Source organism: Heptranchias perlo, chromosome 1 (genome assembly GCF_035084215.1).
Source record: "Heptranchias perlo isolate sHepPer1 chromosome 1, sHepPer1.hap1, whole genome shotgun sequence".
Classification (NCBI taxonomy): Eukaryota; Metazoa; Chordata; class Chondrichthyes; order Hexanchiformes; family Hexanchidae; genus Heptranchias; species Heptranchias perlo.
Genome location: NC_090325.1, coordinates 65049690 through 65068618, shown reverse-complemented (window position 1 = coordinate 65068618; position 18929 = coordinate 65049690). Strand labels below are relative to the sequence as shown.

The 18929-nt window shown below is 40.9% G+C and overlaps 1 protein-coding gene across 2 annotated transcripts in view; it reads right to left on the bottom strand.

Moving 5' to 3' along the window:
* Positions 1-18929, bottom strand: part of mtrex (Mtr4 exosome RNA helicase) — a 203363-nt gene that overhangs the window by 17726 nt on the left and 166708 nt on the right. For both annotated transcript variants that reach the window (XM_067985926.1, XM_067985936.1), the window contains exons 24-25: positions 18489-18545; positions 4521-4683 (exon numbers count right to left, since the gene is read on the bottom strand). In XM_067985926.1, the coding sequence (XP_067842027.1) occupies positions 4521-4683; positions 18489-18545 (220 nt within the window). The remainder of the gene's footprint in view (positions 1-4520; positions 4684-18488; positions 18546-18929) is intronic.

The following is an 18929-nucleotide window of genomic DNA, read 5'->3' as shown; positions in this document are numbered from 1 at the left end:
GAGGGATTCATCCAGGGCTACTTTTGCAGACCTCTTGCCATTTGGTTACATACTGGTACTGATAGGTATCTAAAAACAGACTAGTTGCCAATGCTCTTGGCCAGGGAACTACGTAACATGAAGACCAAAATTTTTTCAGTACTCAGTGTATAGGAATTATCCGAGTTTTATGTTAATTAAACAAATTCCATTCTCAAAAAGGGCTTGAAGGATATTAGAAAATAAATTCCATAACAGCTGGCAGAAAAATATACCAAATATCTACTGTAAGTGAATGAACGGCACCCACCATTCATAGAAACATAGAAAATAGGAGCAAGAGTAGGCCATTCAGCCCTTCGGGCCTGCTCCACCATTCAAAATGATCATGGCTGATTGTCTAACTCAGTACCCTGTTCCTGCTTTATCCCCATATCCCCTAATCCCTTTGGCATTAAGAAATATATCTATCTCCTTCTTGAATACATTTAATGACTTGGCCTCCACTGCCTTCTGTGGTAGAGAATTCCACAGGTTCACCACCCTCTTGAGTGAAGAAATTTCTCCTCATCTCGGTTCTAAATGGCACACCCCATATCCTGAGACTGTGACCCCTGGTTCTGGACTCCCCAGCCATCGGGAACATCCTCCCTGCATCTAGTCTGTCTAGTCATGTTAGAATTTTATGTTTCGATGAGATCACCCCTCATTCTTCTAAATTCTAGTGAATATAGGCCTAGTTGACCCAATCTATCCTCATACGTCAGTCCTGCCATCCCAGGAATCAGTCTGGTAAACTTTTGTTGCACTCCCTCTATGGGAAGGACATCCTTCCTCAGATAAGGAGACCAAAACTGCACACAATACTCCAGATGTGGTCTCACCAAGGACCTGCATAACTGCAGTAAGACATCCCTGCTCCTGTACTCAAATCCTCTTGCAATGAAGGCCAACATACCATTCGCCTTCCTAACTGCTTGCTGCACCTGAATACTCGCTTTCAGCGACTGGTGTACAAGGACACCCAGGTCTCGTTGCACCTCCCCTTTTCCCAATCTATCACCATTCAGATAATAATCTGTCTTTCTGTTTTTACAACTAAAGCGGATAACTTCACATTTATCCACGTTATACTGCATCTGCCATGTTCTTGCCCACTCACCCAACTTATCTAAATCACATTGGAGCCTTTTTGCATCATCCTCACAGCTCACATTCCACCCTAGCTTTGTGTCGCCTGCAAACTTGGAAATGTTACATTTAGTTCCCTCATCCAAATCATTGATACATATTGTGAATAGCTGGGGCCCAAGCACTGATCTCTGCGGTACCCCACAAGTCACTGCCTGGCACCCTTTTAGTAAAGTTCCCCAATCTATCATAGCCAAATCACACCTCATACTTTCGTAATTTTCTTTATTTAGATTCAGGACCCTAGTTTCGGATTCAACGACTTCATTCTCCATCTTAATGAGGAATTCTATCATGTTATGGTCGCTTTTCCCTAAGGGACCCCATTAGACTTGCCCTTGCCCATATACTTTCCATGAGCTTTTGCATTGCAAGTTGCTGTAAGTTAGAGATCTGTGTCTCTCCTTAATCAATCCGATTGAAGAATTGTTAATGAACAGTGCGATCTGAAGCAGGAAGTGTAAGTTAGAGTAGTGAATTCAATGTCAAATCAAGTACAGAAAGTGAAATAGAGAGGGGGAAAGAAAGATTAGATTAAGAGAGTGAAAAAAGAGACAGAAAGAAAGTTAGAAACAAAATTCTTTTTAATTTTTCAAAAAAATTTCCAACAATTAAAAGCTGAAGGAATGAGACTCTACACTTGTAAAAGTTATTTTTCAGTGCCAGAGAGGTTGTTTAGCAGTAATTAAAGCTTAACACACCATTAAAAAGAGTACTTAGACTGAAAAGGACAAGCTCTAACTTTCTGTGGCCAGTTTAGTTTGTATCTACCACGTAAGTTCAATGCATTTGAAAGTTGAGTCAGACAGCGAGATGCCGTTTTTGCAAAGCTGACGGCGGAACAGCACATCTCAGACAGCAACTTCTGGATTTTCGCATCTAACCGTGCATCTGCCTTCGCCAGAAGTTGCTGTCTGATTTGCACATAAATGGTGAGCGCTGTTAGCCTCACCGTTATTTTGACAGTAAATTCTGGCCCAATATATGCACTGCATTTACATAAGATAGCACACGGTCTAGTTTCTTTATTTTGCATAGGCAGGAGTGTGCATCCTGCAGTATATGACATCAGAAAGAAAGAGAGTAAGAAATAACGAAAGAAGGAAGAAAGAGACTTGCATTTATATAGCACCTTTCACAAGCTCACGACATCCCAAAGTGCTTTATAGCCAATGAAGTACTTTTGAAGTGTAGTCACCGTTGTAATGTAGGAAACGCGGCAGCCAATTTGCCCACGGCAAGGTCTCACAAACAGCACTGCATCATTAAATTAGAGCAATGGACTAAAGCACTGAAGAGCACAGAAGCAAGCATCAGCCCATCGTGCCTGTGCTGGCTCACTGTGACAGCAATCTGAACACTAACCCCACTCTCTCCCTATAGGCCTGTTTGTTCCTTGATTTCAAATATGTGTCCACTTTATATGGGATAGACCGAGTAATTACAGGCCAGTCAGTCTAACCTCGGCGGTGGGCAAATTATTGGGATCAATTCTGAGGGACAGGATAAACAGTCACTTAGAAAGGCACGGAGTAATCAAGGACAGTCAGCATGGATTTGTTAAAGGAAGGTTGCGTCTGACTAACTTGATTGAATTTTTTGAGGAGGCAACAAGGAGGGCCAATGAGAGTAGTGCGTTTGATGTAGTCTACATAAATTTTAGCAAGGCTTTTGACAAGGTTCCATATGGCAGACTGGTCAAAAAAGTACAAGCCCATGGGATCCAAGGGAAAGTGGCAAGTTGGATCCTAAATTGGCTCAGTGGCACGGAGCAAAGGGTAATGGTCGACGGGTGTTTTTGTGACTGGAAGGCTGTTTCCAGTGGGGTTCCGCAGGGCTTAGTAACAGGTCCCTTGCTTTTTGTGGTATATATCAATGATTTAGACTTAAATTTAGAAGGCATGATTAAGAAGTTTGCAGATGATACAAAAATTGGCCGTGTGGTTGACAGTGAGGAGGAAAGTTGTAGACTGCAGGAAGATATCAATGGACTGGTCAGGTGGGCAGAAAAGTGGCAAATGGAATTCAATCCAGAGACGCAAGAGGTAATGCATTTGGGGAGGGCAAACAAGGCAAGGGAATACACAATTAATGGGAGGATACTGAGAGGTGTAGAGGAATTCATGTCCACAGATCCCTGAAGGTAGCAGGACAGGTAGATAAGGTGGTTAAGAAGGCATATGAAATACTTTCCTTTATTAGCTGAGGCACTGAGCAGGGAGGTTATGCGAGAACTTATAAAACACTAGTTAGGTCACAGCTTGAGTACGGTGTACAGTTCTGGTCACCACATTACAGAAAGGATGCAATTACACTAGAGAGGGTACAGAGGAGATTTACGAGGACGTTACCAGGATTGCAGAATTTTAGCTATGAGGAAAGATTGGATTGGCTGGGGTTGCTTTCTTTGGAGCAGAGGAGGCTGAGGGATGATTTAATTGAGGTGTGCAAAATTATGAGGGGCCTAGATAGTGTGGATAGGAAGAACCTATTTCCCTTAACAGAGAGGTCAATAATCAGGGGCCACAGATTTAAGGTAATTAGTCAAAGGATTAGAGGGGAGCCGAGGAAAAGATTTTTCATCCAGAGGATGGTAGGGGTCTGGAACTCACTGCCTGACCGGGTGGTGGAGGCAGAAACCCTCAACTCATTTAAAAAGTACCTGGATATGCACCTGAAGTGCCGTAACCTACAAGGCTACGGACCAAGTGCTGGAAAGTGGGATTAGGCTGAGGTGGCTCATTTTCAGCCAGCATGGACATGATGGGCCGAATGGCCTCCTTCTGTGCCGTAAATTTTCTATGATTCTATGAACAGGTTGTTCTTTCTGCTTCCCACCCATTCTTCTGCCACCTCAAATCAATGTTGCCCTCTTTTCCTCAGAGGTTTAGATCAAGGTTATTAAATGTTAATTTTATCTCACTGTAAGTGAAACCATTCTACAACTACAATTGAACTGACAAGTTAAGTATTGTCATCATGCAAATGGTGGGTTATCAAAGGGACAAAAAAATGCAAAGGGCTGAATGAAAAGTCTATGGGGCCAAGATTAAAGCACCAACTGTTATTTATAAAAGTTATTAAACTAGATTTTGGCAGCTATTACATCTAATATGTCACTGGACAGTCAGCAATGGATGAAGTAAAAATGTAAAAACATTTGAAAGCATCAATCTGTGGTAATGCCTTGATATCCGTAATTAAGCTTGTGGCTTTGCATGTATAAAAGCAAACATATGTTCAAATTCTAAATCAAAACAGCTGCAGGGATACAGTATATTACTAAAGACAAATTTATTGTTGAACTAAAAAAAATCAAAAAGGAACATGAAAATAATATTTATCATTACCTTCAAAAACCTCTGTCATTTTGCAGATCTGGGCAAAAGTAGCTCCATTTGCCCATGTAAATACAACATCCATTAAGTGGGGGCGAAATGAGTCCAGGTACATTTCCTCATCAACCTCCAGTTTGGCTTCTGCTGATACTTTCGCTATTCTCCTAGCACATTCCTGAAACCAGACATGGGAAAACATTACCTGAAGTTAACTTCAATTCAGATTTTTACCCCGTGAAGTAGGCACATGGAACTTGCTCCCTCATTGTTTAAGAGGTGTTAAGTCTTGCATTATAATTTGAACACTGAATGAAATAAACTGATTCACAAGTACACATATCCATCAACAATGGAAATATTAACTGCCTCCCTTCAGATATCCTTTACCCTAACAAACTCTGCTATTCATAATTTTTTTGAGAAGTACCTGATAATGTTTAGTGCTAAATAATAACGCTTACTGCACAAGTTAGTGCTAAATAAATGTACTAAATTGTGTGATAAACACTATTCTATTAGAACTGGCATTCAAAACCACGAACAATCCACCCCCTAAATGGAAAAAAAGCTGTTTGTGGTCCACGTCTGGATTTCTAGAAAAAAATGGGACTGTTACATTAGTGGTGTTGTACTATAGACCCCTTAACCGTGGGAGGACAACGGAAGAGAAAATCTGCACAGATCAGGGAGAGGAGAAGGAGCAACAAAATTGTTGTTCAAGGAGATTTTCATTACCCACTAATTGATTAGGACAGGGATTAAAGAGAGAAAGGGGAAAGAGAATTCCTAAAATGTGTTGTCGACTCATTCCTCAAGTAGTATGTTTGTTTTCCTATAAGGGGAGAGGTGTTGCTAGATCTAGTTATGGGTAAAATATAGATCAGGTAGATGAGTTAATTGTGGGTGAGCATGTCACGAGTCGTGACCATAATATATTAAAGTTTCAAGTCCAAATAGAAAGAGAAAAAGTTAGTACAAAAATAAGGGCACTAGATTTGTAAAGGGAAGATTTTAGAAAGATGAGGAATGAGCTGAGGTGGAAAGAGAAATTGACACACAGGAAGTAGATCAACGATGGGCTTTTTTTTAAAAAAAGGAGACTGCAAAATGACAGAATATATATTAAAAAAGGAGACTACTTCAAGTTTCAAAATGCCGTAGATAAAGAGGTTAGAAACAAACTAAAATTGCAGAGGGCAAAAAGGGCCTATAAGTATGATTAAAAATAGAGACAATGAGAAAATAAGGAAAGATTAAAAAAGGGTAAGAGGAGAGAATCTCAAAAATTTTAAAAAGAATGTAATCTATAAATATATCAGTAAAAAAAGAATTGCCAAATATGAGATGGGATCCCTGAGAGAAGATAGTGAGTTAGTATTCTCAATAAAGGAAAATATAGTTGAGATACTGGATGGGCTAAAAATTGATAAAGAGGAGGTACTAGAAAGGCTGGCTGTACTTAAAGTAGATAAGTCACCCGGTCCGGATGGACCATCCTAGGTTGTTGAGGGAAGGAAGGGTGGAAATTGCAGAGGTACTGGCCATAATCTTCCAAACATCCTTAGATACGGGGGTGGTGCCAGAGGACTGGAGAATTGCAAATGTTACACCCTTGTTCAAAAAAAGAGAAAGAATAAACCCAGCAAACTACAGGCCAGTCAATTTAGCCTCAGTGGTGGGGAAACTTTTAGAAACGATAATCCGGGACAGAATTAGCAGTCACATGGACAAGTGTGGATTGATTAGGGAAAGCCAGGCAAATCGTGTTTAACTACCTCGATCGAGCTTTTTGATGAGGTAACTGTGAGGGTAGATGAGGGCAATGCAGTTGATGTGGTGTATATGGACTTTCAAAAGGCGTTTGATAAAGTGCCCCATAATAGGCTTGTCATCGAAATTGAAGCCCATGGAATAGCAGCATGGCTCAGTAACAGGAAGCAGAGAGTAGTGGTGAACAGTTGTTTTTCAGACTGGAAGGAGTGTATAGTGGTGTTCCCCACGGGTCGGTACTAGGACCACTGCTTTTCTTGATATATATTTATGACTTAGACTTGGGTGTACAGGGCACAATTTCAAAATTTACAGATGACACAAAACTTGGAAGGGCAGTGAGCAGTGAGGAGGATAGTGATAGACTTCAAGAGGATATAGGCAGGCTGGCGGAATGGGTGGACAAGTGGCAGATGAAATTTAACGCAGAAAAATGCAAAGTAATACATTTCGGTAGGAAGAACAAGGTGAGGCAATATAAACTAGAGGGCATATTCTAAAAGGGGTACGGGAACAGACAGATCTGGGGGTATAAATGCACAAATCGTTGAAGGTGGCAGGGCAGGTTGAGAAAGTGGTTAAAAAAGCATACGGGATCCTGGGCTTTATAAATAGAGGCACAGAGTACAAAAGCAAGGAAGTCATGATGAACCTTTATAAAACACTGGCTCGGCCACAATTGGAGCAGTGTGTCCAGTTTCGGGCACAGCACTTTAGGAAAGATTGATTCCAGGGATGAAGGACTTTAGTTACGTGGATAGACTGAAGAAGCTGGGGTTGTTCTCCTTGGAACAGAGAAGGTTGAGAGGAGATTTGATAGGTGTTCAAAATCATGAAGGGTCTAAATAGAATAGATAGAGAGAAACTGATCCCATTGGCGGAAGGGTCAAGAACCAGAGGACATAGATTTAAGGTGATTGGCAAAAGAACCAAAGGTGTCATGAGGAAAAACTTTTTGCACAGCAAGTGGTTAGGATTTGGAATGCTCTACCAGAGGGGGTGGTGGAGGCAGATTCAATCATGGCTTTCAAAAGGGAACTGGATAAGTACTTGAAAGGAAAAAATTTGCAGGGCTATGGGGATAGGATGGGCGTGTGCGATGAGCTGGATTGCTCTTTCATAGAGCTGGCACAGATTCGATGGGCCGAATGGCATCCGGCTGTAACCTTTCTATGATTCTAATAGAGGATAAGCAAAAATTGGTGGGATCCTTAACAAATACTTTGCTTCAGTGCTCACAAAAGAGGAAGATATTGGCGAGGACGTAAATCCTGAATCAGTTAAAAACGAGATAAGAGATGTTATAATAAATAAAAGCAAAGTATTAGGGAATTTAGTTTAGTGAAAGGAGGACAAAGTGCTGGGGCTGAACAGGACACATCCGAGGATCCTAGGAGAAGTGGGGGAAGAAATAGTGGAGGCCCTAGAAATTATATTTCAGAGTTCTATTGAGAGTGGATGGGTGTCGGAGGACTGAAGGGTGGCCAATGTAATACCCATTTTCAAAAAGGGAGGCAGAGCTAACCCAGGTAATTACATGCCAGTTAATTTAAAATTTGTGGTAAGGAAACTTTTGGAATCTTTAACTGAAGATGAAATTAAACCAACACTGATTTCAGAAAGGAAGACGGTGCAAGACAAATCTGATAAGAGTTCTTTGAGGTGACAGCTATTGGGAAAATGCAGTGGATGTGGAGTACATGGACTTTCGGAAAGCCTTGGACAAAATACCACACAAGAAACAATTGGAGAAGATTAAGAGGTATGGAGTTGGGGAGAGGGTAATAAATTGGATTAAAAACTGATTAGAAGGGAGGAATCAAGAGTAGGCTTTAAGGGCACTTAATCTTAGCATGGTTGGAAATGGATAGCAGTGTCCCATAGGGTATTGTTCTGGGACTGCTTCAGTTCAGTGTGTATATCAATGATTTGGATATAGGGCCAGATGGAGTGATGTTCAAATCTGCAGATAATACTAAATACTAAAATGAGGTATAGTAAATCATTCTAAGAACCAAAGGACGCTGTACAGAAATATTGATAAGATGGTGGAATGAACAAAAAAGTGGCAGTTAGAAAATTCAATGTCAGTAAGTGTGAGGTGATGCAGGTTATTTAAAAAAAGGTAATTATGATTTGAATGAAGAAGGTTGGGTGATGTAAAGAGCAGAGGGATCTGGGTGTTCAGATTCACAAGACATTTCAAGTGAATCAAGCCTTAAAAAAAGCTAATTGAATACTGGGTTTTACAGCAAGAAGTATAAAATATAAAAGTTGAGATATAATGGTAAATCTATATACAACCTTTGTAAGACCATAAGCTGGGGTACGGTGTGCAATTTTGGGCTTCACACTATAGGAAGGTTATTGAGGCACTAGAAAGGGCACAGCACAGATTCACTAGAGTGCTGCAGGCATGAAGAAATACAAATACAAAGACAGACTTGAAAAATTGGGGTTGAATTCATTAGAACAGAGGAGATAATGGGGTGATTTGATACAGGTATTTAAGATAATAGAACCATAGAACCACAGAAAAGATACAGCACAGAAGGGAGCCATTCGGCCCATTGTGTCCGTGCCGGCTCGAAGAACAACCAGGTGCCCATTCTAATCCCACCTTCCAGCACCCGGTCCGTAGCCCTGCAGCTTATAGCACTTTGGGTGCAGGTCCAGGTACTTTTTAAAAAAGAGTTGAGGGTCCCTGCCTCTACCATCAATTCGGGCAGCGAATTCCATACACCCACTACCCTCTGGGTAAAAATTTTTTTCCTCATGTCCCCTCTAATCCTTCCGCCAATCAGCTTAAATCTATGTCCTCTAGTTCTTGAACTCTCCGCTAGAGGAAACAGGCATTTCCTGTCTACCCTATCTGGGCCCCTCATAATTTTGTACTCCTCAATCAAGTCTCCCCTCAGTCTCCTCTGCTCCAAGGAAAACAACCTCAGCCTATCCAATCTCTCCTCGTAGCTGCAATTTTCAAGCCCTGGCAACATTCTAGTAAATCTTCCCTGCCCCCCAAGCAATTACGTCCTTCCTGTAATGTAGTGACCAGGTCTGCGCACAATACTCCAGCTGTGGCCTTACCAGCATTTTATACAGTTCCATCATTACATCCCTGCTTTTGTATTCTATACCTCGGCTAATAACGGAGAGCATTCCGTATGCCTTCTTCACAACCTTATCTACCTGTACTGCCACCTTCAGGGACCTGGGCACATGCACTCCAAGGTCTTTCACTTCCTCTACCCCTCTCAATATATTCCCGTTTATTGTGTATTCCCTTTTACTGCTTGCTCTCCCTAAGTGCATTACCTCACACTTCTCCGGGTTGAACTCCATTTGCCACTTTTCCGCCCACTCCACCAACCCATTGATATCTTCTTGGAATCTACAGTTATCCTCTTCACTATCAACTACACGGCCAATTTTTGTGTCGTCTGCAAATTTGCCAATCATGCCCCCTACATTCAAGTCCAAATCATTATATATACCACAAACAGCAAGGGACCCAACACTGAGCCCTGTGGCACACCACTGGAAATGGATTTCCATTCACAAAGACATCCATCAACTTTTACCCTTTGTTTCCTGTTACTGAGCCAATTTTGGATCCAATTCGCCACATTTCCCTGTATCCCATGGGCTTTTATCTTTCTGACCAGTCTGCCATGTGGGGCCTTGTCAAATGTCTTACTAAAATCTATTGTAAACAATTTTACAACACCAAGTTATAGTCCAACGATTTTATTTTTAATCCCACAAGCTTTCGGGGGCTTTCCCCTTCCTCAGGCAGTGTGGAAAAGACAATTTCGAATCCTAAATAAAATCGTTGGACTATAACTTGGTGTTGTAAAATTGTTTACAATTGTTAACCTCAGTCCATCACCGGCATCTCCACATCATACTAAAATCTATGCAGACAACATCCACTGCACTACCCTCATCAATCCTCCTTGTCACTTCCTCAAAGAATTCAATCAGATTTGTAAGGCATGACCTTCCCTGAACAAATCATTGCTGACTATCCCTGATTAAACCATGCCTTTCCAAGTGACAGTTTATCCTATCTCTCAGTATTTATTCTAATAGTTTGCCCACCACCGAGGTAAGACTCAGCGGCCTATAATTATTCGGCCTTTCCCTCATACCCTTTTTAAACAATGGTACTACGTTTGCAGTCTTCCAGTCCTCCGGTACCTCCCCTGTATCGAGTGAGGATTGGAAAATGATCCTCCGAGCATCCGCTATTTCCTCCCTGGCTTCCTTCAAAGCCGAGGAAACAATCCATCCAGTCCTGGTGACATATCAACTTTCAAGGATTCCTCTACTAGTTCCTCTCTCATTATTTTTACCTTATCCAATATTTCACACCTCTCCTCTTTAACTATTATGTTCGGATCATCCCTTTCCTTTGTGAATACGGAAACAAAATATTCACTTAAAGCCCTATCCACATCCTCAGCTTCTACACACAAGTTACCCTTATCATCCCTGATAGGTTCCACCTTTTCCTAAGCTATCCTCTTGTTTTTAATGTACTGATAAAACATCTTTGGGTTTTCTTTAATCTTACTAGCTAATATTTTTTCATGGCCTCTCTTTGCTTTCCTTATTTCCTTTTTTACATCATCCCTGCACTCTCTATACTCCTCTAGGCTTTCTGCTGTATTTAGTTTTCTGTGACAGTCATCAGCTTTCTTTTTCTGCTTTATCTTGCCCCATATACTTCCAGACAACCAGTGGCAGTGCCACCCTTTTTCTTTGAGGGGACGTGTCTGCATTGTACCCGTAGAATTTCACTTTTTAGATCCTCCCACTGGCTTGCCACTGATTTCTCCTCAAGTAGTTGTGTCCTGTCCACTTCTGCTAAATCACCTCTTAGTTCTGTAAAATTTGCCTTCACCCAATTTAATACCTTTACTCCTGATTTAACTCTGTCCTTTTCCATAATAATGCTAAAACTAACTGAATTGTGGTCACTATCCCCAATATGGTCATCCACTGTCACTTCATCCACTTGCCCATCTTCATTTCCCAGGACTAAATCGAAAATTGCATCCCCTCTAGTTGGGCTTGTCACGTACTGGCTAAAAAAGTTCTCCTGGACACCGATCAAGAATTTTGCACCCTCTGTGCCCCTCACACTGTTTGAATCCCAGTTGATGTTAGGGTAGTTGAAGTCCCCTACTATTATTGCCCTCTTACTTGTGCACTCAGAAATTTGCCTACATATTTGTTCTTCTATCTCCCTTTTGCTATTCGGGGGTCTATAGTACACCCCTAGTAGTGTGACTGCCTCTTTTTTATTTCTTAGCTCAATCCATATGGCCTCGATTGATGATCCATTTAGCATATCATCCCTTCTCACAACTGTAATTGATTCTTTAACCAATAATGCTACCCCCCTCCTTTTTTATCACCCACTCTATCCTGCCTGAAAACTCTATATCCAGGGATATTGAGCTGCCAATTATCCCCCTCTTTAAGCCAGGTTTCCATTATAGCAATGATATCATAAGAGACCATAAGAGATAGGAGCAGGAGTAGGCCAGTCGGCCCCTCAAGCCTGCTCCACCATTTAATGAGATCATGGCTGATCTGATTTTTACCTCAACTCCACTTTCCCGCCCTTTCCCCATATCCTTTGATTCCCTTGCTGATCAAAAATTTGTCTAACTCAGCCTTGAATGTATTCAATGACTCAGCCTCCATAGCCTTTTGGAGTAAAGAATTCCAAAGGTTCACGACCCTCTGGGAGAAGAAATTCCTCCTCCTTTCCATCTTAAACAGGCGACCCCTTATTCTGAGACTATGCCCCCTAGTTTTAGATTCCCCCATGAGGGGCAACATACTCTCAGCATCTACTGTATCGAGCCCCTCAAAATCTTGTATGTTTCAATAAGATCTCCTCTCATTCTTCTAAACTCCAATGAGTATAGACCCAACCTGTTCAATCTTTCCTCATAAGACAACCCTTCCATACCCGGAATCAACCTAGTGAACCTTTTCTGAACTGCCTCCAATGCAAGTATGTCCTTCCTTAAATAAGGGCACCAGAACTGTACGCAGTACTCCAGGTGTGGTCTCACCAGCACCCTGTACCATGACTTCCCTGCTTTTATACTCCATCCCCCTAGAAATAAAGGCCAATATTCCGTTTGCCTTCCGGTTAACCTGCTGTATATTGACTTTTTGTGTTTCATGTACGAGGACACCCGGATCCCTCTGTACTGCAGCATTTTGTAGTATTTTTCCATTCAAATAATATTTTGCTTTTTTATTTTTCCTCCCAAAGTGGATGACTTCACATTTTCCCACATTATATTCCATCTGCCAAATTTTTGCCCATTTGCTTAACCTGTCAATATCCCTTTGCAGACACTGTCTCCTCATCGCATCTTGCTTTTCCACCTATCTTTGTATAGTCAGCAAATTTGGCCACAAGACACTCTGTTCCTTCATCCAAGTCATTGATATATATTGTAAATAGTTGAGGCCCCAGCACTGATCCCTGCGGCACCCCACCAGTTACAGATTGCCATTTTGAAAATGACCCTTTTATTCCAACTCTTAATTTTCTGTTGGTTAGCCAATCCTCTATCCATGCCAGTATATTACCCCCAACACCATGAGCTCTTATCTTGTGCAGTAATCTTTTATGTGGCACCTTATCGAATGCCTTTTGGAAATCCAAATATACTGCATCCATTGGTTCTCTTTTATCCACCCTGCCCGTTACTTCCTCAAAGAACTCTAATAAATTTGTCAGACACGATTTCCCCTTCATAAAACCATATTGACTCTCCTTGATTGTATTATGAGTCTCCAAATGTCCTGCTATTACTTCCTTAATAATGGATTCTAGCATTTTCCCAGTGACAGATGTTAGGCTAACTGGTCTATAGTTACCTGCTTTCTGTCTCACTCCCTTCTTGAATAGGGGTGTTACGTTTGCAGTTTTCCAATCCGCTGGGACCTTTCCAGAATCTAGTGAATTCTGGAAGATTACAACCAACAAATCCACTATCTCTGTAGCCACTTCCTTTAAGACCTGCCATGTGTCTATCTGTGCCCTTAGTTCATCTGCTTTGTTTGTAATACACCTTGCATTGAAGTATATACCCTTTAACCCCGTCAAATTCCTGTGCTGAACACTATTTAACCTTTGCTTCTTTTGCCTTTCTGAGTCGCTGACTACGTCGCTAACTGCTTTTCTACTTCCCGTTTCCTGGTCTGAATTTTCCTATCTGTACCTGCCCTTTGGTTCCCATCCCCCGCCATACTAGTTTAAACCCTCCCCAACAGAACTAGCAAATGCCCCCGCGAGGATATTGGTCCCGGTTCTGCTTGGGTGCAACCTGTCCAGCTTGTACAGGTCCCGCCTTTCCCAGAATCGGTCCCAATGCCTCAGGAATTTAAACCCCTCCCTCCTACACCATCCCTCAAGCCACGCATTCATCTGGTCGATTCAACTATTTCTGCTCTCGCTAGCATGTGGTACTGGGAGTAATCCTGAGATTACTACCTTGGAGGTCCTGCTTTTTAATTTATTTCCTAACTCCCCTATTCTGCTCGCAGGACCTCAACCCATTTTTTTTACCGCTGTCGTTGGTACTGATATGGACCACGACCTCTGGCTGTTCACCCTCCCCCTTCAGAATGTCCTGCTGCCGCTCTGTGACATCCTTGACCCTAGCACTAGGGAGGCAACATACCATCCTGGAGTCATGTCTGCGGCCACAGAAAAGCCTATCTGTTCCCCTTACAAAGGAATTATGAAGGGATAGAAAGAAAAGATGTATTTGTATAGCACTTTTCATGACCCCAAATCACAGCCCCCTTCACGACCAATGAATTACTTTTGAAGTGTAGTCACTGTTGTAATGTAGCGAAATGTGGCAGCCAATTTACACACAGCAAGGTCCCACAAACAGCAGTGAAATAAATGACCATCAGTTAAACTGTTTTCGTGGTGTTGGTTGAGAGATAAATGTTGGCCAGGGTATTGGGAGATCTCCCCTTTCCTTCGAATAGTGCCGAGGGATGGAACAGAGTAGATAGAAAGAAACTGTTTCCAATGAGGGGTCCAGAATGAGGGGGTATAATTATAAGATTAAGCTGGTTGGGCTCAAAGGCCTGTTTCTAGGTTGTAATTTCTATGTAATTCTATGGATAAAATGGCTTTGCATACTATGTAACCTGTAAAAAAAAGTAGAAAAAAAAACCAAGACAATTAAACACATGTGTCAGTACCAATATTATTTTGATAATGTTTAAAGTCAGATTGTGAAAGTATTCTCAAAGTCTATGTCTTTTTTGACCTGATTTTACAATTTTTTAGACGTAGAGTGTTTAGGTTCACCATTCACAGTTGAAGACACAAAAAGCATACCAGAAATAGTGGAGAACCAAGGGTCTAATGCGAGTGAGGAACTTAAAGTAATTAAGATTAGTAAAGAAAAAGTACTAGAGAAATTAATGGGACCAAAAGTAACCCCACGATTCAAGAAAGGAGAGGGGAGAGAAAACAGAACTACAGACCAGTTGGCCTGACATCAGTAGTAGGGAAAATGCTATTATTAAGGATGCAGTAACAGGGCACTTAGAAAATCATAATATGATTAAGCAGAGTCAACATGGTTTTATGAAAGGGAAATCGTGTTTGACAAATCTATTAAAAGTTTTTTTGAGGGTGTAACTACCAGGGTAGATAAGGGGAAACCAATGGATGTAATATGTTTGGATTTTCAGAAGGCATTCGATAATGTGCCACACAAGAGGTTGTTACACAAGATTAGGGCTCATGGGATTGGAGGCAATATATTAGCATGGATTGAGGATTGGTTAACGGACAGAAAACCCGAGAGTAGGACAACACATCATTTTTGGGTTGGCAGGTTGTAACTGGTGGGGTGCCACAAGGATCAGTGCTGGGGCCTCAGCTGTTTACAATACACATCAATGACTTAGATGAGGGGACGGAGTGCAATATCCAAGTTTGCTGACGACACAAAGCTAGGTGGGAAAGTAAGCTGTGAGGAGAACGCAAAGAGACTGCAAAGGGATATAGACAGGTTAAGTGAGTGGGAGAGAAGGTGGTAGATGGAGTATAATGGGGGAAATGTGAAATTATCCACTTTGGTAGGAAGAATGGAAAAGCAGAATTTTTTTTTAAAAAGTGAGAGAATAAATACGGTTGATATTCAGAAGGATTTGGGTGTCTTTGTATACGTATCATAGAAAGTTATCATTCATGTACAGCAAGCAATTCGGAAGGAAAATACTTTGTTAGCCTTTGTTGCGAGGGGGTTGGAGTGTAAGAGTAAGAAGGTCTTGCTGCAATTATATAGGGCTCTGGTGAGACCACACCTGGAGTACTATGTACAGTTTGGTCTCTTTACCTAAGGAAGGATATACTTGCCTTAAAGGGCGTGCAATAAAGGTTCATTAGATTGATTCCTAGGATGAAAGGGCTGTCATATGAGGACAGATTGAGTAGAATGGGCCTATATTCTCTGGAGTTTCGAAGAATGAGAGGTGATCTCATTGAAACGTATAAAATTCTTAGGGGGCTTGACAGAGTAGATGCTGAGAGGCTGTTTTCCCTAGCTGGGAGAATGTAGAACTAGAGAACATAGTCTCAGGATAAAGGGTCGGCCATTTGGACCAAGATGAGGAAAAATTTCTTCACTCAGAGTGTTGTGAATCTTTGGAATTCTCTACCCCAGAGGGCTGTGTATGCTCATTGAGTATATTCAAGACTGAGATTCACAGATTTTTGGACACTAAGGGAATCAACAGATATGGGGATCGGGCAGGAAACCAGAGTTGAGGTAGAAGATCAGCCATGATCTTACTGAATATCAGAGCAGGCTCGAGGGGCCATCTGGTCTCCTCCTGCTTCTATTTCTTATGATCTTAAAAACTCAGAAAACAGGCATGCGCAAAACTATTGAATTTTGCCTAAATAAATTACATTTAAATACCAAAGGATTAGATAATTAACTTTAAGGCTGCATACAGTAAATGCATGAAACATTCCTGTACCAGGTTCAAGTAAAACCTCAGACCACCTAAGCTCAAATCCCCACTTCACAGATTATGATAGCAAGTGAAAGCCTTTTCTGGCTATAATTTTCTCGTAACTGAATTCTCAGAAATGAGACTACCACATCTATGTCAGAGTTAAGGAGGAGGGGGGAGTAAAATAAGACTAAGACTTTCACGTAGTTGTATCTGAAGAGAAAAAACAAAAATAAACTACAAGTAGTAGCCATCCCAATCAATCTGAATTATTTGCTCCAATGTTCTGAATAGTGTATTCAAAATGGGAGCTAGCAGCAGCAGTAACTAACTTTTTCTTAACTTGCACGTTTAGTTCACAGAACCTGCTTTGAAAACAACCCTCAGGAAATCCTGGGCAAATTATTCCCAGTTGTTAAAGCAAATTCACAATCTAATTCAATTATTGGCATCCTGGGTCAATTAGCAACTTTCACTCCAGTGTAGTGGCAAAACAAACGTAATAATTTTAATATAAGATGGTATTAGAATGTTAAGATGATCAGACAACTTCAACTTAAAAATAAAATCCTGATAAAACTTAACCCCGTTCATAACATCAGTTGCAAGAAAATACCAAATCATAACTCTCAAACTGTAATATATTGAAAGCTTGGGCTGGGTAGGTGGTTTTCTGTCAAATTTCAGTGATCCAGCTTCATGTCTGGTCACACCATTTAAAACAGGACAGTTGGGAAGTGTAACCCCAATGAAATTTTTCGTATGAGCTATGAGGCATGTAGGCCTATTCTGTGGCTTATCCACGTAGTATAGTATAAGAGTATCCCAATTAATTGCAAGAAAAATATTCTATCTTTAGAGCACAAATTTAAATCAAAATCTCTTTAAAAATCAATCAATTTTTGCAGACTCTCCCTTACCACCTTTAATAAAATAATTTGTAAACAAGAAGGACCATGCTAAAGATTTTTGCCAGCTAATGAACACCAAGAATGAATTTTAAGAAAAGACAATTTTCTAGGAAGGAACTTTGTTATCCCCCAAGAATCTAAGTGGCATTACTCCAGAGGTGACCATCTACTATTTTGAAAGTCTACACAGTCGGGAATACCATAGTAAATTCATATGGGCAACTTGGAGACCTAAACACAACTTGATTCCACAGCAAGTTAGAGTTGGAGTGAATATCAAGACTAAATTAAAAATTCAAGTTCAAATATGAACAGCAGCAGTTCAAGAAGGCCCATCACCACCGTTTCAGGGCAACTAGAGATGGGCATTAAATGCCAGCCTTGCCAGTGACACCCACATCCTAAGAATGAATTAAAAAAATTAAAATACGGCTGTTGTACAGAAATCAGCCTACCACTGAAAAGGACAAGAGCATCAATGTTGTGAGAACACCATCAGCTCTCCAAGTCACACACCATCCAGACTTGGAGATATTTTGCTTTTCCTTTATTGTCACTAGGTCAATACCCTGGAATTCCCTGCCACACCATTGTGGGAACACTATCACCACAAGGACTGCTGCAATTGAAGGCGGCCCATCACCGCCTTCTCAGGGAAACTCAGGATGGGCAATAAATGCAGTCTTGTCAGCATTCTAGGCATACCAAGAACGGATTTTAAAAACTATATTATTATTTCAAAGTATTGGCTGGACGCATTTCTACTCTTAGGGTTTATTTGAGGCAAATTATTTGATCCACAGATTTTTAAGGAACTCCAGTAATGTAATTTAGTGCCTCGATTTTTGAGCACTTTACGTTCAAAAAAACTTTTCTGTGGAAAATTAGTTTCTGAACACATCAGAAATTAGATACAAAAGTTGGGGGGGGGAGGTTATGTGCACAAATAAGGGCCATGAAGGGGAAAGAGAGTGAATCAGCTGTGAAAATAGATATAAATGCCATTGGTCTGACATTGAAGAAAGCTTGATCAAAACTTATTGCTTTGGATCAACAATTCCCATACAGGAGGCTATAATATAGTAGCAGAAAAATATCTACAAAACTAAGGTCAATTAGTTGTTTTAAGTGGAAATATATTTAATAATAAAAATTAATAGCTATTAATGATTCGGCAGTACAGGCACAGGAACTGTATCTAGAAGTAGTGGAATAAACACACCCATACAGAAGAGTAGTTTCAGTAATAGCTAACCATTAAGAAATACCTTACCTGCATCTGTCGCAATGGGCCTGCTAGTTGTTCTGTCAGTTTGGGCATTTCATTTGCCTATAAATTAGAACACACACATTCAAATTATTGTATTACTTAGTAGTTACTGTGCACTTATTAGCTGATTCAGAAATTTAGTGGCACACTGCATTGGGAATCTCCCAATTTTAATCTTGGTGGGTTATAGAAATCTTGACTGATTGGAATCATTTTCCTGGGACATTACTGCTCAAAAGATTGGACTTAACCCTATGGGCCACATGCAGTTTAAATGAATGTTCCTAATTATCTGCATACATTTCAAGCTGCTGATACAAATAGCTCTTGGTATTCAGATTAAGGATTTATCCACTAATGGAGGAACAGCACTGAGAACAGACCGTCCAAAACTTCAGGCCTGCAAAAGGCGACAGGAAAAAACAGTGAAGTAAAAAAATGTAA